Genomic DNA, 24,230 nt, shown 5'->3' on the forward strand with positions numbered 1-24,230 from the left:
GTTAAAAAGAAAATAGGAACCAAATTGCAAACCGTGTGCAATTACAAAGGCCAGGCGTTTACGCTAAGCATGGAGAAATATGTCCTTTTTAAAGAACTGCTTGAGTAATCTAAAAAGTTACCAGTTGGGTAAGATTTTATCAGAAAAGGCATGTCTGGGGATTGCTTTTTTAAAATTTTGTCTGTTTTAAGCTGCTCCGGATAGGCAGGATCAGTCATGTGAGTTTGCGGTTTGATTTCTCTCTGCTCCGGGACCAACAATCCAGGGAGAAGCGGAAGGGTCGGGAAGGCTTCGACCTGGGGCGGAAGAAAAAGACTAGCAAGAGCGTCCCCAGAAACCGGGCCGCAACTCTAAGCGTTGAAGTCCGGAGCCGCGCTATGCAAATCCGAGGTGGGCGTGAGAGGTCCTTTTGCTCCACCCTTGTGGGTCGGGGAGCCGATCGATGACCGGGAGGGCAAAGAAAGATAACACCCGGGAGCGTTATGAAGACTATCGGCTTGAGCCAGCATAAGGAGCCTTCTTCTGCTCGATCGAACGGCCCGGACAAGTAGGCGAGCCCATCGGCTGTCATTGGCTCCGTTCTCCAGGACGGTCTCAGGCTTAACATTTATAACAATCGTAAAACACACCAAAAAAAATCTCTTGCGGGAATTAGAGATTGTTGTTGGAAGGTACCCATACCAATTCCCGTGCCTTCTTCAACGGGTGTAGAATACAGTCTCAGGAGGATCTGTAAGCAAGGAGAATCTGTAAGTAATGCTTCTGAGCGTACCTAAAATATTAAAAATGTTTCCGATCTCTCTCTCCCTCCCTCTCCCTCTCCCTCCCTCCGTCTCTCTCTCTCTTGCCCCACTCACACTCCCTCTCCCTCTCCTCTTTCCTCCATCCCTAGAAAGATGAATCATAAAATCTTGGGTTTGGCTTTCAGAGCACAAGTATTCACACAAAGTGTTTTTCCATCCTATTCTGTCACATTTAAACCAATTAGCCCATTTTGGGGTTCACTGTCACACCCAGAACCATTAACTGGCTGTATAAAGTGGAACGTTTGGCTACTCATGGCTTTGTTCATTCTGGTCTGGGACGCCAGGCTATGTCAACCCCTGGGATCCAGGAAACTTCAGAAACAAGGTTCCATTTCTTAAAAACAATCAATAATCATTGAATTATTTTGCAACTGTGGATTCCTAAAAGGAAGTTATTGCAACACAACAGTTTAAAGAACTCTGCCCTGCCAGTTGAACGTCATTTGGCCTGGGTTAGGTACACATTTCTGAATTTTGCAATCTTTTGTCCTTTTGTATCAACTCTACAAAACCAGATTTCCAGTTTTATTAATGAAATGGGTAAAATTCTGAAATTATAATACATCCTGGTCTTACTATAGTTACCTGACGTCCTTTTTAAATCTAAATATTTACCATAATTTTGGAAACATCAAAGATAATATCAACTGTTCATTGGTTTAGCACGTCTAGGACATTTATTTATTTACCAAATTTGTATGCTCCACCCACCCCCAATCTCACAAGAAGTGATTTAGGGCAGTGTACAACAATCAAATAAAAACCAAATTTATAAAAATAATCATTATCAAAAGAAGGTTTGACATATATCTCGATGGAACGTCCTTGTAAATCATTTTTGTAGTTAGGGCAACATTAGATAAGATAAGCAATAACAAACCTCTTATATAGCCTCGCTATGAACAGTAGGTGAAGTCACCAGGAATTGCCTGAGCTTGGAGGTTTTTCTTTTTTATAAGAAGAACAGGTTTGGTTAAATACCACAGAGTATAAAATACATGTGGTTTGGGTTTTGGATACATCACTTGCTCTCATGGATTACTGTGGTTAACTGTTGCAACAGTTCGTTTACTGAGCATTTGAAGTTACAAGGGCAAAAGTTAAAGTGGCTTATGACCATTTTTCGCACTTATGACCATTGCAGCATCACCATGGTTATGTGAACAAAATTCAGATGCTTGGCAACTGATTCATTTATGACTGTTGCAATGGTGATCTCCTTTTGTGACCTGACAAGCAAAGTCAATGGGGAAGTCAGATTCACTTTACAACGGTGTCACTAATTTAACGGCGGCTATTCACCTAGTAATTATCGCAAGAAAGATCGCAAAATTGGACAAAACTCGCTTAACTTTCTCATTTAACAACAGAAAGTTTGGGTTCAGTTGTGGTCGTAAGTTGAGGACTACCTGTACAAGCAAATAACTTTGCTTTACTTCACTGGAGTACATGGGTTGCTTTTTATGTAAGGCATTCAGCTTTTCCAAACAACATGGAGAAGAAACACTGGAGCATTCAATGTCCAGACTCTGAGCATGCAAAGCTATTCCTTGTTGGTTTGTCCAAGTACACCGAGTAAGGAAAAACAAAAAAGTCAAATTGCCACCTAAAAAATCACCTTTGGGACAACCAGGACCTGGATGACTGAGAATCTCTACAGAGATTCTATGACTGAGATCTCTATAGAGTAAGCAGGAAATGTGAATTTTGGGCTTGGTTCTAACCAGTAGCAATTACCTTTGCTACTGGTTTACAAATGTGAGCATGTGCATGTTCAGAGGCTCAAAAACAGAATGTGATGATGTCCAGGCAGGTGGGCGGATCCCTCTTTATTAATTTATTAATTAAATGGGTAAAATTCTGACATTATAATACATCCTGGTCTTACTAAGGTTACATGACGTCCTTTTTAAATCTAAATATTTAGCATAATTTTGGAAACATCAAAGATAATATCAACTGTTCATTGGTTTAGCACATTTAGGATATTTATTTATTTACCAAATTTGTATGCTCCCCCCACTCCAATCTCACAAGAAGTGACTTCGGGCAGTGTTCAACAATCAAATAAAAACCAAATATATAAAAACAATCATTATCAAAAAAAGGTTTGACATAGATAATTATTTCAATGGAAAATCCTTGTAAATCATTTTTGTAGTTAGGGCAACATTAGATAAGATAAGATAAGGCAATAACAAACGTCTTATACAGCCTCGCTATGAACAGTAGGTGAAATCACCAGGAATTGCCTGAGCATTGGAGGTTTTTCTTTTTTATAAGATGAACAGGTTTGGTTACATACCATAGAGTATAAAATACATGTGGTTTGGGTTTTGGATAAATCATTTGCTCTTATGGATTACTGTGGTTAATAGGAACAGCATGGGTGAAAATGATTCATAAATTAGAAAAAAGTTCTTTCTTTCATTCCCCTTCTCTCTTGAGTCAGTGCCAGCCCTTCAGGGTATACCAGACTAAGAAAACAATACCATGTAAGTTAGTAGTACCTTTATTGTAAAGTTACAGTAACAGAATCTTACAAGTTGGAAAGTGCTTTCCCCCTTTGTCCTTTTATTTTCATGTGAACTAGGAAAAGCTTGGCCCTTGTATAGTGGCTCTGCCTTGCTGGTGGCTCTTTCTCCTGTCCTTAAAGCCACTCCCTCGGCCCTCTTCTGTCAGAGGTGAACAGTCTAATGGGCCACAGTGTTGAGTCTCCAGGCTGAACTCAGCAGAAGATTCCCAAATACTGGACATAGCTTAGCTAGAGAAAACTAGAGGCAACAGTTGAAGAAGGTCAGTGCCTTCATAGGCAAAGGCACTTTATTTTTCAACAACTTTCTAATAGCTTAATGGACACCTTGCTTTGGGCATTTCAGTCTTGGGGCTAGGTGGAAGCCTGTTCTCAGTATCTCTATTTTTTAATTTTTATATATTTTATTTATATCAAATTTACAGACTGCCCATCTCATTGACAAAGCAACTTAATGTAACTCCCACACCAGGCCAAAGAGGACACACACATATCCTCCATTGAATGTACAAAATTCAGCAACAACTTAGCAGCAAAACAACCCAATGTTTGCAATGTGGTTTTTTTAGGTCAACATCCTAAAATTAAAAGTGATAATGTGGGTATGAGCTCCCTTGAAGGAGATTAGCCCCCATTACTGCTGCTAATCTTCGCATTCTCCTCCTCCCAGCCTAGCCTGTGAACAAAAGCCCTTTCTTTTTAAACCCTCTCCCTTCCAGCAATGTCACTAGATTGTCTCCTGCATCTGCAAGTTGGTTGACCAGGTATATCTTATTTCCCTGGCCAAAAAAAATGCCAAAAATGCCTGTTTTAAGTCCTCAAATTGAATAATAATACAGGCTTTACTCTGTAAAGATAATGTATATTTGCAGATTGCACCTAGAAGCGAAATTGAATAGAATACATTCTGAATTATTAACTATAATACAATGTGAAGCCATATCAACAGCTAGTCTCCGGAGAACAATGCCTTCAGAAACAAAAAGGAGATATGGTTACTTTTATTGATGGGAAAATAGGCAGATGCTTTGGGGTGTATTATTAATGCATAGAGTAGAAATGAGGCTGTTTCTCAGGTGCTTCCCCCACCATCATCACCAGAGAAAAAGAAATCTAAAGAGACTTTTCACCGATATCTTTGTGTTTGTGTAGATTGTCTATTGAACAGGATTTTAAACCATTCGCTACTAATAGTTCCCCCCCATCCAATTATTAATTGTCTTCTAAACTGCTTTTCTTTTTTATGGGGCGGGGGGGGGAGAAGGGTTATATGAAGATATAATCTTTTCTGTGTGCCACAGGGAATAGATAAGTTTTGATTATCTCCTTGTGAGTCTCCTGAGCATAATTAGCAAAATGTATGCAAAGCTTCAAGAAGGGTAATTACAAGACTGGTACAAATCTGAGTGTAACTTGGAGAGACAAGCAGGCTTTAGGGCAGGTTGTTTCTTCTTGCACCAAACTACGATCTTGTGGCACTCAGTTGAGAAATACCCTATTAGACGCTGTTCTGCACTGCGTGCTGCATTTAACTTTAGGCTCACCTTTGACGCAATCTCAAGAGACAATCTAGGGTGCAAATTGAAAAACTCTTCTACTGATGCATGACTCTTGGCTTTACTTTTGAGACCCCCCCTGGAAACTCCCTACTAAAGGTTAGATGCGGTTCCTTGTGCCTCACAAAATACCTTCTTGTAGGGACATGGCGTCAGACAGGACTGTAGTGACTGTAACTTGATACTGTACTTTTTAACATTATATAAACTCAAACTGACCCCTGTTGAGCAAGTTTTTCACCACTATCCTGCATCTAGTTAATAGACTTATTTCTATCTTACTGTGTACAGATGATGCTGTTGTTAACCCTGGATGAAATGAAGCTGTTTTCTCTTGCTCTGTATTGCAGAGAGGCAGCCTTACAGATCAGTTCTTCCAAGACAACATCCTTCCATTTTCTAGATGCCTCAAAGCTTTGACATGGCAGCTAGATGATCAAGTCAGAGAACAAGTTTAAAAATTGTAGGAATTTAATTGTAACTTCTTCTCTGATAATATTGTACTGCTAACTAGAACATACAAAACATTTGCTAGACCAATTCTCGAATGCAGCTGATCTGTCTGGATCCCACACTGCATATCGGACATTAATACAATTGAAATATTTCACAAGAAGAGTTCTCCGCTCCTCTGCAGAATATCAGAATATCTCATGCCACCAGAGTTGAAATTTTGGGCTTAGACAATTTAGAACCTCTGGCCTGACCTAAGCTTAGTACACAGAATTATTTGCTACAATGTCTTACCTGTCAATGACTACTTCAGCTTCAACCACAACAATACACAAGCACACAATAGATACAAACTTAAGGTAAATTGCTCCAAACTTGATTGCAGAAAATATGACTTCAGCAACATAGTGGTCAATGCCACTCTCATGCACAGGTGGGCACAATGCGGGGAATTACAGGTGTGGGCACGTAGGCAAGCGCTTTTGGCACCTGAGGGAAAAAAGGTTTGCCATCACTGCCTTAGACAGTCTATTGTTGACCTCACTCCATTCCTAAGATGCCTGTAAGGGGCGTGCATAAGTGCACTAATGTGCCTACTGTACCAGTCCTAATGTCCCCATTTATTCATATTCATTTCATGTACTCATAATCATATTTATACTTATATCTGTTATCTTATGCATTCTTGACAAATAATGAGTAAAATAATAATTTAAAAATCTCCCCCAAATAAACGGAGAGATATGGTGTCCTTAAGCTATAACTTCAACTATAAAACCCTTTCTTATCACCAGAGGCACAGATTTTATATCTGTGGCACTAAAATTATTTACAGCCAATATTTATGTCTGATTACTGTACGGGGCTCCATTGGGCCTGTATAACAAGATGGCCCTTTTAAAGGATGGGCAATCCACTTTCCTCCATAACATATTCCAGATTGCCAGCTGTGTACCAACTGTTTCAGTTTCAGTTTTCAGTTTTCACTTTATTTGTATGCCGCCCTTTTCCCTGGGGGGACTCAGGGCGGCTCACAGTTCAAAGGGGGGGGGAAGGACAGACAATTTACAACATAAAGGCACAACATCATTTAAGAACTCAACAGTCATACAATTCGAGTAGGGGTTAGAGTCTTTAACCCCACACCAGCCGGGACAGCCAGATTTTAAGGGCGGCGCGGAAGGTCTGGAGGGTGGTGAGGGTCCGGATCTCCACGGGAAGTTCGTTCCAGAGGGTCGGAGCAGCCACCGAGAAGGCTCTCCTCCGGGTAGTTGCCAGTCTACACTGGCTGGCTGATGGAATTCGGAGGAGGCCTAATCTATGCAATCTTATCGGTCTAATAGAGGTAATTGGCAGTAGGCGGTCTCTCAAGTACCCAGATCCAATACCATGAAGTATTGATATTAGATCAGGAAAGTGGCAATACTAAGGTGGAGACCAAGTCTCTTGTAAAAATTATTTACTTCTTGTGCAAAGTTATTCTTTGATCAGATAAGTCTGATCTCCTTGGCATCTCACCAACAATTTAAACTCAAAATGGCAACAATTATTTAGTTAGGAATTGCATTCTAGTTATTGGAAGTTGAGAATGCCAAGCAAGCTCTTGGGTGATAGGTTCTACATAGGGATTAGGCCTTTCTGCTTAGAAATGTTTCTGCAAATCATCAAACAAACCCAATATTTATATGAAAGTGCAGATCCAGAATTCAGAAGGCCACCATAATTAGCCTGCTTTAACATTCTTCCCCTGGCAGTCATGGAAAGGAAATATAAGAAACTTCCTTATGCTTCTAGACTTTGTGTCTATATTAGTGGAGCCGTTGAAGAGATAGACTGTCTCTTAAATCAGTGGGTTTCCTCCCCCAAATTTGCCAACATTAAGATGTGTGGATAGGGAAATGTGGGAGCTGAAGTCCACAAATCTTAAAAGTTATCAAGCTTGAAAACACTTTAGTTCATCAATTTTTCAGGAACATTGATTGATTCGTGCCTTAAAACTCGTTTAATAATAATATTCTCAGGACACTTATATTTGTTCTACTTGAATTATTTATTTTCCAAGAAAAATATATTGATTTCACTAAACATTGCAATTTTTTTCTTTTATAGTTTATAAAATTTGGCAAAGGTTAATAATGTTAAGCTATATGTCATCTTATTTTTCTATTGACTAACCAATGTATTTCAATATTTTATGTTGGTTGGTTAATGAATGTAAGAAATAATAGGTAATTAGCTAAGTTTTGGCGGAGCTGAGGGGTTAGAGCCTGGGACCAAAATAAATACATTGAAATTGATGTAGGTTAAATAAAACACAATTGAGGGCAAAAGAGAAAATTGAAGAAGTGTGGCGTGCATGTTGCTGTTTGTGTGTGGTATTTGTGTTTATATAGGCTATTGCAGAGACTGGAAATGGCAGCAACAGTAAATCTGTTTGCATAAATATCAAATCCCATTTAATTGATCGTGATGTTGATTTTTAGATGCTCGACTTTATAGTCCTGTCATTTTTATCACATTGTACTTTTTAAATTATATTGATCATTGTGTTTCAGCTATGGTCAAAGATAACATTTTCCATTAGCTTGATATGCATGTCCAGGCGAACAGATTTTCTATAGCGGCATCTTTCCCACTGATAGACACAAGACCTTTGGGATTGTTAAGCAGCCTGTAGATTTCTGTCTGAATACTGAATGTTCCCTCTGTGCAAGGAAGCCAGACACCATAGCATTTTGAATATAACAATTTAGAGTCAAATCAAAATCTTTCTTACAGTCTTTGATCAGTCTTTAGAGTGAGAAAAGAGAAATAATTTGGTGTAGCAATTCATTATCAGTGAAACAAGAAGTAAAGCAACTTATCTAATTAAAAGTTGTATGCAATTACTGTATTTTTCGGACTATAAGACGCACCATGATTTTGAAGAGGTAATTTTTTAAAAAGAGTTTTTGCACTCTGCATGCTTCCCAAACCCTCTGCATGCCTCGTTTTTTGCAAAAAGAAAGGAGGGGGCATGCAGAGCTTTGGGAGGTTTGTAGAGTGCTCCTGAGGGCTGGGGGGGGGGAGGAACAAAAAACAGCCCATTTTTTTGTTCATTTTTGCCCTCCCCAGCCTTCAGGCCCACTTTGCAAGCCTCCCAAATCCTCTGCACGTCCATTTTTGCAAATGTGGAGGGGTTTCGGTAGGCCAAAAATGCTGTATTCATTGTAAAAGACGCACCCAGATTTTCACCCTCTTTTTTGAGGGAAAATGGTATACTCCGAAAAATATGATAATTGATGAAGATATTTGACCACTTGCTAAGTAGTATTGAGTTAGCATCCCTTAAAAAGTAATAAACATAAAATGTATCACTATGACACCCCTCCCCCCAAATGTAGAAATAATTAGGGAGATCAAAGCCCATGTTGTGGCTGTGGCATCATAAAAAGGATACCATTGGAGGACATGAGTGAGAGTTTCTTCCACATTTTAGTTTTAGTTTAGTTTTCACTTTATTTGTATGCCGCCCTTTTCCCTGGGGGGACCCAGGGCGGCTCACAGTTCAAAAGGGGGGGGGGAAGGACAAACAATTTACAACATGAAAACACTACATTATTTAAGAACGCAACAGTCATACAATTCGAGTGGGGTTAGAGTCTTTAACCCCAGGCCAGCCGGGACAGCCAGATTTTAAGGGCGGCGCGGAAGGTCTGGAGGGTGGTGAGGGTCCGAATCTCCACGGGGAGTTCGTTCCAGAGGGTCGGAGCAGCCACCGAGAAGGCTCTCCTCCGGGTAGTTGCCAGTCTACACTGGCTGGCTGATGGAATTCGGAGGAGGCCTAATCTATGCGATCTTATCGGTCTAGTGGAGGTAATTGTCAGTAGGCGGTCTCTCAAGTACCCAGATCCAATACCATGAAGGGCTTTGTAGGTGACAAGTAGCACCTTGAATCGCACCCGGAGATCAACAGGTAGCCAGTGCAGCTCGCGGAGGATAGGTGTTACGTGGGTGAAACAGGGTGCACCCACGATCGCTCGCGCGGCCGCATTCTGGACCAGCTGAAGTCACCGAATACTCTTCAAGGGCAGCCCCATGTAGAGCACATTGCAGTACTCCCGCCTAGAGGTCACAAGGGCACGAGTGACTGTTGTGAGGGCCTCCCGGTTCAGGTAGGGACGCAACTGGTGCACCAGGCGAACCTGGGCAAATGCCCCCCTGGTCACAGCTGACAAATGATGTTCAAAAGTCAGCTGTGGGTCCAGGAGGACTCCCAAGTTGCGAACCCTATCTGAGGGGCGTACACATTGAATCTACAAGGACAAAGTCTCTGTAAATAAGGAGTCTTCCTGCTAGTAGAGTTGATGAGAGGGCATCAAAGTAGGCTTTGGAAAAGGCCCTTCTATATTTGCTTAGGGTTATATTGTATAGATAACCCTGCAGTAGAAAGCTTGCATCTGTCTAATATTTGGTAAAAGGATTTGGCAGCACTGTTGACAATCATCCGGGCAATCAATGTCCCTAATTCTTTCTTTTACTAAATTGTCCTCCTCAAGGGTTAATTGTCCTAAATATTCAACAGAAAGTCCAAGACTGCGAAGTTCTTCTATACAGGTAAAGTGTCAATAAGATTGGTAGTTGTCTAACAAGAGCAGAAGCACCACATGTGTAGGGTCAAACATGATTTGAGTACTGAGATTAGAAACTTGGTCTAGATCTGAACCTTAATATTTGTCTCATTAACTTTAAGCCACAAGACTGCATTAGAATTGCATTTTGGGGTATCAAAGAAACTCTTAAGGAAATTCATAACCCCCTTAGGTGTGCATCCTTGACCTTTTGTTTAACAACACTTCAAAGTTACAATGGTCTCGGAAAAAATGACTTACAAGTCATCCTGAAAGTTAGGACCATTGTCCCACCCCCATGGTAATATGATTGTAGTTAGCGACAGAAATTCTGATCCCAATTGTGGTTCAAGTCAAAGACTACTTCTTGGGCAACTGTTTTAACTGTTCAAACTATAGGAGTTTGATTGCTGCTAGAATGTAATTTGCCCCCTATTGCCTTTAAAATTTAGTTATTTCTGGTACACTGTTTTGGGCAATAGAAATGGCATAATTTACCTGAGTTGATAATTTCCTACAGGTCTGAAGTATTACGCCCAAGTATTTAAAACATTTGATGTACTCTAATTTATGGGAAACAATTGTCCACTTTGATTTTGTCTCTTGTTAGAAAAAAAAATTAAAATATATATATTTGTCATAGTTGATTACTAATTGTTCCTCATTACTGTAGGATTCCAGATTTGTATATTTGTCTGCTAGATCAATGTTGAAGTACTGAGCAATGGTCTACAGTGGATCATCGTGGTTAAAATCCTGCTTGCTCAGGGTCAATTATTCCGTCATTCAAGTTTGAAATTTGGTGAATAGGTACCTGGCATATAGTTTGGTAATCATGTTCAAGAAACTAATTGGTGTCTAATTAAACGGTGCATTCCTATCACCCTTTTTGCATATGGGAACAATTATAGCTTCTCCCGAGACCTGCAATCTTAGCTGTGTGGTTAATGTGTGAAAAGAAGGAAGCCAATAAAGGGATCTACCAATTTGAATTGGATTTAATCAGCGCTCTGTGTGCATGTGTGTGCGTGTGTGTGCGCGCCTGTTGTTCCCGGGGGGCTTTTAGCATGCTTAATTTGGTTAATGAGATTTTTATCTTCTTTGCATGTGACTAGAGGCCACCTTGATGTAAGGACAAAGATTTGTTATTATTTATTGTATGGCACATTCATATTTCAATAAAAATAAAGAGATAAAAATACAAAATATAAAATATTAAAAACATATATTTAGATTGCAGATACATTTTTTGCTTCATTTGACACAGCCAGCAAAGTCTGTACTGTAGACTATTTTGGCATTCTGACACTATATGTTGGATAGTTCATTTTTTAGCCCTACAGTCACAATTCGTTTTTTTGCCCCACTTACAGAGGGTGTCTGCATATCTACCACGGCCAATGTGAATTCAGTTCAGTGTTGTCCATATTGCACGGGGCTGGTTAAATCAGAGGTGATGTTTTCAAGATGCAAGGCAAACTTTTACACTGATAAATGATAAAGACACATCCATCATATTAGCATATGAATTACAATTAAGGGGTTGGAAGTGATGTACCATTTCAGATCTTGGAGCGGATGCTAAAATACAGTTATGTAATGCTGTTATGGGACTTCTCCATCTGGTCAGCCATCTTTCCCAATGCCTGAGAGCCTGGGGCAGCATCGTCCTCAGCCCCTGGCCTCTCCAAACATTCCAAGGGAGACATGCCATCCCCGTTGGACAGTCCCAACTCCTCCTCCAAACCGGGCTCCAATGCGACCATGATATGTCTTTACTTGGTTGACTACACTGACACACTGTAGCTCTTTTGCCCAGCAGGAACTGGGAAATAGATATCCTTACATGCATGTCCAATTCAATTCTGAGCATCTTCCTTCTGGGCTCTGTAGGTTTTGCTCTCAAGGAAGAGCATCACACATGCCACCCTTTTATCGCCAATAGCTGTGAATGTCACGGCTGATGCTTTCATATCATAATATAGTTGCGACCTTAGCAAGGAGGTCAGGAGGGGATTTTCTTTTGGTTAGGGATTATAATGCCTGCATAACAGCTTCCATGTATGTTGGGACTACAGTTGTCAGAAATTGCCCATATTAGCTTGATTGCACATAATCAATTATTCAACTTATTTATAAAAAGGAAATTTTCAGATAAGCCTACCATTTAGAACTAGGAACATTTAAACAAGAAAAGTCCGGTCTCCCATTATCATTATACATAAACAGAAAAAAAGAAAAGAAAACCACCTTCAAAAGTGGGAAATCAATTCCCATTATTAATCACGTTTTCCCCTTGAACTAGTTCTGGATTCAGACTGATTTCTATTTCGAGAGCCTGAGACAGATATTTAATGGCTTGTCAAATGTGTAAAATACAGTTTTTATTTGAACTACATCCTAATTATTTTGCACTTTATTTGGTACTTTCTATGTATTTGCATAACCTCTTGATTTCTATACAGTGTGGCAAATTATTTGCATTGTCTTTACCCTGGATTAAATTCTGTACCAAGAAAAGCACCCTTTTCTAATTTCTACAAGTATATGCAGGCTTGCGCAATTTTTCCTTTTTCAGACTTTATTTCTGTATCTGCCAGTTATGGACCCATGGAGAGCTTTGAAAATTTCATCCAAAGGATTTTTAACACATTTTCAAGCATTTCATCTCAATTTGATAGTTTGAAAACTACACATAAAAATGAAGCTTGAGATTCTCGGATTTTTTTTTTTGGGGGGGGGGGTACTTGTTACAGAATCTCTGCCTACTCCCAGCTAACAATTCACCAGTGGAACTCCTTGCCTTCAGAAATTGTAGGTGCTTCATCACTGGAAGTCCAAGACTGGAGCCACCTATTTGAAATGATATATAGAATAACAGAGCTGGAAGGGACCTTGGAGGTCTTCTAGTCCAATCCCCTGCTTAGGCAGGAAACCCTACACCACTTCAGACAAATGGATATCCAACATCTTCTTAAAAACTTCCAGTGTTGGAGCATTCACAACTTCTGGAGGCAACTTGTTCTACTGATTAATTGTTCTAACTGTCAGTAAATTTCTCCTTAGTTCTAATTTGCTTCTCTTCTTGATTTGTTTCCATCCATTGCTTCTTGTCCTACCCTCAGGTGTTTTGGTATAGGGTCTTCTGCCTGGACTAGAAGACCTATAAGGTCCCTTCCAGCTATATTCTGATTGATTGATAACCAGCTCTGGTTATCACAAATACAGTGAGCTCAAAGTTCCACTAAAGCAGTGGCTTTCTTACAAAATCCTTATCTTCACATGTCTTTGTAGAAGTGCTATGATAAATATTTCAGAAAATTTAAATGTATTCTGATTCATTGTGTGAAACACTTTTTAAAAATAATGGTTTTGATTGCTTACAAAGCTGCAATAGACAAAATTTTAGAAAGGGCATCTTACTTCTTGTATAAGAAGTTACTGCTTTATAAAGCTACCAGTCTACACCTAAAAATAAATTGACTTTTACTTCAGAAAAACTGTAGTTTTACTCATATGCAAAATTAGTTTAATACTGTCTGTCTATATATACATATGCGTATGCGTATACGTATACATATACATGACACAGCTTAAGATTTCTTAAATTGGAGAGTAGTCCTAAATTTAATATAGTTAGTGAATTAGTCAGATTTACATGAATAATTTGTGTTTATTATACAATAGACATCTAGCTAACCATTGCATTTTCAGATAATAATCAATCCTTCCTTCTTTCCTTCCTTCCTTCCTTCCTCCCTCCCTTCCTTCCTTCCTTCCTTCCTTCCTTCCTTCCTTCCTTCCTTCCCATTTCTATTTTTTTGTTTGACAAAAATAAATCCCATACTTGGCTAAAATGAAAAATATAACTTGAGTAGCTGCCAAATTGCTGTTCAGAAGCTCTTGACCTGATGTTCATGCACTTCTGAAAGATCCCAGTAAAAAGCCAACATCATATAAATACAGCTGTATCTAAAGGAAACTCAACAGTGGTAACAACATTAAGTGGAAATCCTTTCCAACATTTTCTGAAGATCAATAAGAAGAGGAGAGGTGTCTTTGAAGCAAAAAACATTTTTCTTGGTATCCAGAGTAATTTAGGGATTATTAAGAATACGTGTTTTACTGGGAAAGACATGGGAGATGTAATATAGCTAATTTACAGATTTAAAAACCCTTTTAAAAATAATTACATTTGTGAATTGCAGCTAAAAAGAAATCCAGATTGGCTTTATTGGGAAGCACTTCAAATGAATAGATTCTAAAGGATGTTCTTTTTGTTTTTTACTCATTAACAATGAACCTTATCTTTTTTTATCCTTAGGTGCCTAGCCTAAGACTTTCCTTAAAGCCTAGCACCAAAACTGGCAGAGATGCTACAGAGGAAGTCACTATGTGATGGGTACAACCAGGATTGTTTTTTTTCTGTCCTAGCCACTTAGCATTCTTCTTGAAAGCATCCCTCTTTCTGAGGTTTGGAGATTTTTTTCCCCCTCTCTCACAAGTGGTTGAGAATCAGTGAATGTAAAGAAAAAGGAAACTGTCTTTGGTTCATATGGTCTCAGAATGTGTGTGTGTGTGTGTGTGTATGTATGTGTATGTATGTGTATGTAAATGAAACAAGAATGAGCTTTCCAATTTTCCTCACTGTGATACCTTCCAGATACACTGGGACTAGAACTCCCACTTGGATAAATTTGTTCTGGATTAATTAAGCTTTTGGTGGCTCTTTCTGATTAAATTTCAGGACTGTACATTGAGTAGTTCTTCAGAAATAATACTGCTTGCTATAATCCTAAAACACATTGTTCTATATCTAACAGATGTATTCTTCTTCAGATGTATTTTACTCTGTCTAACTGCTGAAGAGTATGACATCACACTATTGTTTTGGAAAATGATGTCACTTTATTTAATATAAATATATTAAATGGGCTGATTTAATTGCCTGTTTTCTAATGATACAGTATTGTTGGAAACGAAAATGCTACAGAGGGATCAAATTATAAGGCCTTTTTTGCAAAATACCAAAGCTGCCATTTAATCATTGAGGACATGCCTTTCAAAGAATGTTAAATGTAATTTGGCAAAGTTTAAACCAGCACAAATGGCTAATGCATTGGAACTATTTATTGTAAGCAAAACAGTAAACAGTTGATAGTCTGGGAGACTTTTCTTCTGCTCTGGGTAAAATTATCAAAGTTTGGTCTAATAAATGCCTCCCATCCAAATTATGATTGTGTGCTACTGGCCTTAAATTTAAAATGTAATCTTCCCACGTAGTTCTGCTTGTATTTAGACCACCTCTGGGTTTTCCTCATCAAGAGAAGAAGCACATGAACCAAAGTTACTGCAGAAAAATAATCTATTCGAAAAAATCACTATTCTGTTCCATGTCTGATTCGTGAAACCACATCCTGGCCTATTATGACACAGCCATTCTGAGGTTGCAGAAGTTTCTAATCCATAAAAATAAAATAGGCATCATACCAAAGATACGGCACCAAAAGCTGGTCTGACAAAGAGCATAAAAAGCTCAACATATTTTTCTCCTCAATTTATAAGTCCTGTATCACTGGTAATGATTTCAAAGAAAAGCCCTGCTGAAATTCTAAGCTAGTAACCACTGTTGGGTCAAAGGTCTCAACCTTGTTCTGATGCATTATAACAATAATCCCACTGCAAATCCATTTTATTTTATTTGCCGCTTTCCTTCTGATGTGTGGGTGACATATTTGACTGCTTGACAGTATCTCAAGCAATCTTTTGACTCCCAGTTGTTGGTCCTCCTTCTGAATGGCTGCCTGTTCCTCTCTGAGATTATCAGAGCAACTTTGTGAGCAAGAAGCAACTCAGAAGCAGTTTACGAATCATCTGCCAACATAGAAAGGGATTAAAAAGGGATTAAAAAGAACTGTTGACTGACTTTGCTTTTCCATATTCCACTTTTATATTAATACCCTGGTCAGTATTTGCTTGATTTTGACTTCCAAGGTGGCGCAGTGGTTAAATGCAGCACTGCAGGCTACTGCTAGATCAGCAGGTCAGCGGTTCAAATCTCACCGGCTCAGGGTTGACTCAGCCTTCCATCCTTCCGAGGTGGGTAAAATGAGGACCCAGATTGTTGGGGGCAATATGCTGACTCTCTGTAAACCGCTTAGAGAGGCCTGAAAGGCCTATGAAGCGGTATATAAGTCTACTGCTATTCTACTGCTATTCCACTGCTTTAAGACAGTTGGGAAGAGTTTGCTAGCATTACTTGATGTAAAAGGGTGATTTTTTATCATAGTTGACCTACATTGAATACTCTTTCTCAAAAATATATTTCCATTTTCTTTTTATAACAATTATTTTATCAAAGATTATTATTACAGTGGTAAAACATAATACAGATTTTTACAAGATGAAAGAATAACCAATTTGCACTAGGCACTAGGTTAGAAAGTGGGAGTATGTGAGTTTGTCTTAGCCAAACTCACCTCAGAAGCTGTTCTGGTGGGGAAAATAGGAGGAGGAAGATGTGTTGGATATGTTCTCTGCCATGAGTTATACGTAAAAATAATAAATATAGCATATAGATGGTAAATATATGATGATGATGATGATGATGATGATGATGATGATGATGATAGATAGATAAGATAAGATAGCAATAGCACTTAGACTTATATACTGTTTCACAGTGCTTCTAAGTGGTTTACAGTGTATGTTCAGCATATGACCCCTAACAATCTGGGTCCTTATTTTACCGACCTCGGAAGCATGGAAGGCTTGAGCTGCTGAGACTCAAACTGCCAAACTGCTGGTAGCTGGCAGTCAGCAGAAGTAGCCTGCAGTACTACATTCTGACCACTGTGGCACCATGGCTCATCATGGAGCAGGGGTGTCAAACTCGATTTGAGGGCTGCATCAGAATTGTGTTTGACCTTGGGAGGCGGAGTGGAGGTGGCCAGATATACGTCACTCGTGTCAGGCATGCCTGTGGTGGCCTGAGACTTCTGCCAGAAAAAAAATGGGCTGTTTCCAGGGTGGCCCTACAGGTCAGATCTAACCGCTCCACAGACTGGATCCAGCCCCCAGGCCTTGAGTTTGACACCCCTGTCATAGAGAGAGATTAGATAGATAGATAGATAGGTAGGTAGGTAGGTAGGTAGGTAGGTAGGTAGGTAGGTAGGTAGGTAGGTAGGTAGGTAGGTAGATATAGATATGATTGAAAGAGAAAGAGATGATAGTTAGAGAGATAGATGATAGAGAGATAATTGTAGAGATAGATTATAGATAATAATATAGAAAAGAAAGAAAGAAAAAATAGAAATATAAAATAAAAGAATATAGGAAAGAAAAAAAGAAATATATAACGAGTATATATATCACAACAAGTATTAACAAATTTCGTAAATTCCTAGTTATAATGAATTAGTGACCTGGCATGCAGACATGAGAAAAATTATGTATTCCATGGATCTTTCTACATGGAATGTAAAACCTTTCTTCTTCTATCCTCATCTTTTTTAAATTAGAAGCTTTCAGACAGAAATTACTTTCTTCCTCATATATTTGGATATGAGAGAAAGCAGACTATGTTCCTCATTTTTTATTGTCAAATTTGAATGCTTTAATGATAATTCCCATTACTTACTTTCTTACCAGAAAAGATTATTATAATGTAAGCCCGAGGCATACCACATGCAAATGACACTTTTTAAAATTAGAAAATCAGCTTATCAGGTCATGGTTTTTAAGCAACATAGTGGGTAGAGAGTGAAGATTGCTTAAGCCTTTCCCTGCTGATCAATTTTCAACTCCATGTTCTTCTTGAATGTTTTGCCCCCTTTGCAGGTTCCCAGATATATATGTTAAATAGGTGATTCCTATTTGAAATCTAAAAGGGAAAAGGGGGGTTCAATTTTAAAAAAGTCTGGTGAAATTAGCATTATTATGAATTGAGGTATATTAGTGAAGCAAATTTCTTCATCCCTACGATGGAAAAACACGAAACTGGGAAGACAGCTCTCTGTAAAAGAAAGTGAAACTCACAGATATGACATAGCATGACCTCACGCCTTGATTCAAAATGGGCTGTGTTTAATTCTTAAATACTTAGATCTGCATATAATGTACGTCATTCTTCTGTCATTCTGATTCAAACTACAACACTATCAGCAAGGAGGACACATTGTACTAATTATCTTGTTGCTTAACCAAAGGTTGAAGACTTTGGACAAACAGAAGTAACTGGCTACATATGGTGTGCCTCTCATCTTCATTTGCAGATTGCTCAAGTCCCATTTCGGGGCATTAAGCTAGTAGCACTCCAGTACCGCTGGATATCTGTTGTGGTCTTCTGCAAAGCTGTCAGTTTCGCATGCTGAGCAGAACATAAATGTTCCTCTTTTTATAAGAGGTTTTTTTTGGAGGAGGGGAGACTCATTTTTTCAGTGGTGTAATCTCTTAAGTTGTTTTAGGAAAGATTTCAAATCACACATACCTTCCATGTGTGAATGTTTATTGGGAATCAGGAATCTTGAATTGTATTTCGGCTGGCAAAGCTTTGTTAAGAATAGCCATGGAGAAGGGGAATATAGATCATGAGAAACAATCCCTCACCTCATATACTGGCATCCAAGACAGTAGTTCTTGATCCCCTTCATCTTCTCTGCTAAGAAATTGTGACCTGAAGTCTCTTCCTGCATACAGAGGTAAAAACTCATGAATGAGGCTTCAACTTGATTCCTGTTATTATGAATTGTGCAAGTCTTTGTCTAACTTGCAAGGAAATAAAGATGGATAAGATGGCACTCAGAAAAAGGCAAAGTGGGTTAAGAGGTTTAGTATACGCAAAGTACATGCGAATAAAGGGATGCGGTGGCTCGGTGGCTAAAACTCTGAGCTTGCCAATCAAAAGGTTGGCAGTTTGGCAGTTTGACTCCCTAGTGTTGTGTAATGAGTGACCTCCTGTTACTTGTCCCAGCTTCTGCCAACCTAGCAGTTAGAAAGCACGTTAAATATGCAAGTAGAAAAATAGAAATCACCTTTGGTGGGAAGGTAACAGTGTTCCATGTCTGGTGATGCCGGCCACATGAACATGGAGACATCTTTGTACAGTGCTGGCTCTTTGGCTTTGAAATGGAAATGAACACTGCTCCCTAGAGTTGGGAACGACTACCCATATGTGCGAGGGGAACCTTTACCTTTATCTTTATATGCAAACGTGTGGCTGAGCTGAAGGAGGGAGATTTGGAAATTTTAGCTGAAAGCCTCAAAGCGCTTTTCATTTGTATCAGAGACTGAGAGAGTGCAAGATATAATCATATATGATTATTATATATGATAAAGGCTCTGCAATGGCTGGATTATCAGAACTGTCAATAGGAACCTCCTTCTAGTTAATTCCAGAGGGAAGAGTGCTGAAGGTGTCCTAAATTATAATTTTAAGTGTTCATATTAATAATTCTGTTTTTAAATTATATAACAGTTCATTTGATTCACAGTCAAATGTTGTACATAAAAAGTGATTCTGATTATCCCCACCTTCCAACAAATGATATCTCATAAAGAGAAAGAAACAGAGGAAGAAAAAAAAAACTATTTTCAAATCAGGAAAGGGTCGGTGGTAGCAGCGAAAGCATTGGGAATTTAGAAATCTCCCTGGAGTCTTGGGATTATGCTTTGATAGGGAAGAACCGAATTAATCAGTGGGACAACTTTTCTCCAGATGTGCTTCAACACTGGAGGTTTTTAAGAAGAGATTGGACAACCATTTGTCTGAAACAACATAGGATTTCCTGCTTGAGCAGGGGATTGGACTAGAAGATGTCATCACAGAATAACATTGTTACTTTGTTATTCAAATACAAAACAAAACAAAAAAGCAGATGCCCTCAAAAGTTTAAAAAAGAAAACAATGCCATATTTCCCTTAAATAAAAATCTGACTCCTAGTGACTCCATGAATATGTTCTTGGCAATAGCATAGAAGTGGGTTGTTGTTGCCATCTTTTATAGGGGTGTCAAACTGGCGCCCCACTAGCCAAATGCATCACACAAAGCCACACCCACCCCAGCTCTGTGAATGTGAAAAAAGAAACAAAACGTCACATGATGGCAACGTGATGCCGCGAGTTTGACACCCGTGTTTTAGGATGTTTTTATAACTTCACAAATTAGTCTTCAGCCTTCAGATTTCCTAGTTGTATTCTATTAAATTACTACACTTGTTTAGCTTTATGACCTGCTATGGTGTTTGCATGGAAGGCCATTTATCTTGTTTATCCACCAAATAAGTAAATAAAGTTTAGATAGGTATAAATATTTGTGAATTGTGCAAAACCAAATACAATTTAATAAATATTGGGCGACTTGAGTGGCTTTTTGGCGAACTTAGGAAGTTAATCAAAGTGATTTATAGTTAGGACATCCTGGAGTTACATTTTCTCCTAGGCATTACTTGCTCAGAATGCCTGGACATAACAAATAACAACTATACTTTGAAATACAGGTCCACAATCTCTGTTTCCAGAGTTAAATGTTATTCCTTGAAGTCCTCAATATAGATCTCTAGGCTCTTTGAAAAGTCAACAATTTTGTGCAACCTTGTGTGCATCAGAAATAGAAAAAAATATCAAACTGGTGGGGAGAATAACTGCTGCATCTAATTCAAATTAAATTATAATGAAAATAAATCAAATGTGGTTTTGTTCTTTTTGTTTTTGAAATGAGGCCCCAGCACCGTGATGGTGAACCTATGGCAGGTGTGCCACAGGTGCCATGCGGAGCCATTTCTGAGGGCATGCAAGACGTTGCCTTGTCAACTCCAGCGCACAGGCCAGCTGAGTTTTGGGCTTTATTGGCCATTTTTCACCCTCTGGAGGCTTCCCTTTTGATCTCTCTATATAACCTGTGTTGTTATGTTTAATTCATATTCTGTGGTCCAAGGCAAATGATAATGCTTTTTTCCCCCCTCATCTTTTTCTTCCAGGCACAGACTGAGAGCACGATGTTTTGCCACTACATGATATTTCTTATTGGAACAGTGCTTGTGTGCCGAGAAACACTTGCAATTCGTAGCTGTTCAGTGGAAGAGACGATAGCCTACTACGATTTCTGCAATCTTACTTGGGTGCCACCTGTGCCTGAACATGTTGAGATTCTATCCCTAAACTTCAATTTCATCCAACGAGTTAATGCAACCTCTTTCCCTCTGAGGGAGAAACTAAAGTTTTTATACCTTGGAACACAAAAACGCTTTCCCTTAACCATAGGAAAAGATGCTTTTAGGAACTTGCCAAACCTAAAAGAATTGGATTTGGGCGACAACAAAATGATGCTGTTAGACCCTGATGCTTTTGTGGGCTTGTCTAGAGTCAATACTCTTTTACTGTATCAAAATAATCTTGATGGATCCATTCTGGAAGAGGATTACCTCAGAGATTTGATTTCATTGAAATATCTGGACCTCAAATATAATAGAATCACGCGTGTTCGCCCTCACAGTGTATTTTATAACATGAAATTCTTGAACAGTCTAGACTTGGAATTAAACCCTATTACATCTATCTGTGAAGGGGATCTTAATAATTTCCGAATAGCAAGGTTCAAATGGTTTAGTCTTCGTTCTACTAAAATATATAATAGTATTGTGGATTGGGCTACTTGTGGGAATCCTTTAAAAAATGTTAGCATAGAAACACTGAACATTGGGGGTAATGGCTGGAGTGCAACTCTAACACGGCAATTTTGTGCAGCTATTAGAGGGTTCCCACTGTTGAGTTTGAATATGTCTTATCATGGTATGGGCGCATCATTTGGATTTAATAATCTTCCTGATCCTGATATTAATACATTTGCAGGTCTTAAGGACAGTGGCATCATTGAGTTTGATATATCAAACGGCTGGATTTTTTCTCTTAAACCACAAGTATTTCGATATCTCCATGATTTGAAGCTACTGAATCTAAACAATAATAAAATAAATAAAATTGGGAAGGGAGCATTTCTTGGTCTTCAGAATCTGCAGTATCTATTCTTATCAAACAATCTGATTGGTGAGCTCTTTAAGGACACGTTTGAAGGTCTTCCTAATGTGATTCAGATAGATCTAAAACATAATCACATTGGAGTGATTGATAGAGATCCATTCAAATCCTTACCAAAGCTTCAACAAGTGGATCTCACGGATAACGCCTTAAAAGTAATAGATTCTCTCCCAAATCTCATCAATGTTTTGCTAGGTGACAACCGGATAGAGACTACATCTTATTGGAAAATACAATTTATAAATGCCACACTCCTCAACTTAAAAGGAAACAGATTGGGGAATCTGGGTGATCTCTATGAACTTCTCCAATTTCCAGCCCTGAAGTATCTTGCTTTACAAAACAATCGTTTATCCTATTGCTTCAAATACAAAGACATAGCAAAAGACAATCAGTTGATTTACTTGGACCTTGGAGACAACATGCTGAAGCTTATATGGGAGAGAGGTTTATGCTTGGATGTGTTCAAAGCACTTTCCCACCTGGAAATTCTCTATCTCAATGACAACTACCTTGCTTTCATCCCAGAGGGTATATTTAGTGAGCTAAAGTCACTCAAGACGCTTAACTTGTCTAACAACCTGTTGACTTCCTTTTTTCAAGATACCTTTCCTACAAACATGAAAGTTCTTGATTTGTCATCAAATCAGCTACTTTACCCTGATCCTCAGCTCTTTGCAACATTAGACCAGCTGGATATTACCCATAACACATTTTACTGTGACTGCCTATTAAGCAACTTTATTTTGTGGCTAAACCAAACCAATGTTACTTTAGATGGCTCACGCAATGATATATTTTGCTCTGGACCACCGCAGTTTGCTGGTGTTCCTCTCCAATACTTAGATACAGAGAATTGCAATGAACATAAGCTCATGGAGCCTCTGCAGCTGTCACTCTTCCTTTTTATCTGTGTTAGTATAACTGTGTTTCTAGTAACAGTAGTTGTTTTTACTCGTTTTAGAGGAGTTTGTTTCCTCTGGTATAAAACACTCACACAATTCCTCATGAAGGAGCTCCCACCAGAACTGGATCAACAAGGACGCAAGTATGATGCTTACCTTTGCTATAGCAGCAAAGACTTTGAGTGGGTCCAGAGTTCCTTGATAAAGCATCTAGATTCTCAGTATTCTAAGAAGAACAGATTTGCTCTTTGCTTTGAAGACAGAGATTTCCTGCCTGGGGAGGATCATATCAGTTGTATTCATGATGCTGTCTGGAACTGTAGGAAAACAATTTGCGTGGTCACAAGACAGTTTCTCAAGGATGGCTGGTGTGTGGAAGCCTTTAATTTTGCCCAGAGCAGGTATTTCTCAGATCTGGAGGATTGCCTCATAATGGTGGTAGCTGGATCTCTCTCTCAATATCAGCTTATGAAATATCAACCAATCAGGATCTTTTTGCAAAGGGGGCAGTACTTGAGATGGCCAGAAGACCATCAAGATTTGGAGTGGTTTTTAAGCACACTGTCTCACCAAATAATGAAAGAAAAGAAAGTTAAGAAGTCCCCAGTGGTTGAATTGAAGGTTATAACCGTTTCCTAACAGGCCTGGTTCTTGGCCACCATGCAATGTCATAAGAAGGCTTACTTTCCAGAGAATTTGACAGTTTGTTCTAATAGCATACTGAGCCATTCTTTCTGTCCAATGAGCTAGGTCAGGGGTGACAAACTCAAGGGGTCCTTAGATCTGGCCCATGGGGCCGCCATGGAAACAGTGAGAGACCCACCTGCATAGCCCGCCCGAGCTCGGTTTTCACTGGCAGAGCACTCGGGAAGCCACAAGCTTCCATGACTTGAGTAATGTATAGCTAGACATGCCCCCCCCGCCTCCCCGAGATCAAACAACCGTGATGCAGCCTTCAATGAAATTGAGTTTGACACCCCTGAATCTGTTATTTATACTTCTCTGTTAGATCTCTGGTAAACCTGGCTTCATTTTTTTCACTGTAAAATGTCAGGTTACTTATTATAGTGTTAAGTTGTGAAAGCCAAGTTCTGGATGATTGGTATAAAGGTAGTCCTCAACTTACAACCACAATTGAACTCAAAATTTATGTTGTTAAGTGACTTTTGTCCCATTTTACGACTTTTCTTGCCATATTTGTTAAGTAAAGCACTGCAGTTGTTAAATTAGTAGCACGGTTGTTAAGTGAATGTGGTTTCCACATTGACTGTGCTTGTGAGAAAGTTACAAAAGGGGATCACATGACCGCAGGACACTACAACTATCATAAATG

At 39.0% G+C, this 24,230-nt stretch overlaps 1 protein-coding gene across 3 annotated transcripts; it reads left to right on the top strand.

Moving 5' to 3' along the window:
- The first annotated feature begins 268 nt into the window (after positions 1-268).
- TLR5 (toll like receptor 5) lies at positions 269-24,076 on the top strand. 3 transcript variants are annotated; one of them, XM_032215413.1, is made up of 3 exons: positions 269-749; positions 14,283-14,431; positions 20,936-24,076. In XM_032215413.1, exon 3 carries the CDS (start codon positions 20,954-20,956, stop codon positions 23,534-23,536), a length of 2,583 nt encoding a protein of 860 aa, XP_032071304.1. In that variant the 5' UTR covers positions 269-749; positions 14,283-14,431; positions 20,936-20,953; the 3' UTR covers positions 23,537-24,076. The 3 variants fall into 3 exon arrangements, with proteins under 3 accessions (XP_032071304.1, XP_032071307.1, XP_032071306.1); XM_032215416.1 differs by having other exon boundaries at positions 14,283-14,360; XM_032215415.1 differs by lacking the exon at positions 14,283-14,431.
- The last annotated feature ends 154 nt before the right edge of the window (positions 24,077-24,230 follow it).

This window comes from Thamnophis elegans, chromosome 4 (assembly GCF_009769535.1).
Source record: "Thamnophis elegans isolate rThaEle1 chromosome 4, rThaEle1.pri, whole genome shotgun sequence".
Taxonomy (NCBI): domain Eukaryota; kingdom Metazoa; phylum Chordata; class Lepidosauria; order Squamata; family Colubridae; genus Thamnophis; species Thamnophis elegans.

Excerpts from the sequence above, each read along its gene's own strand:
- TLR5 (XM_032215413.1), top strand. The coding sequence starts at position 20,954 with ATGTTTTGCCACTACATGATATTTCTTATTGGAACAGTGCTTGTGTGC.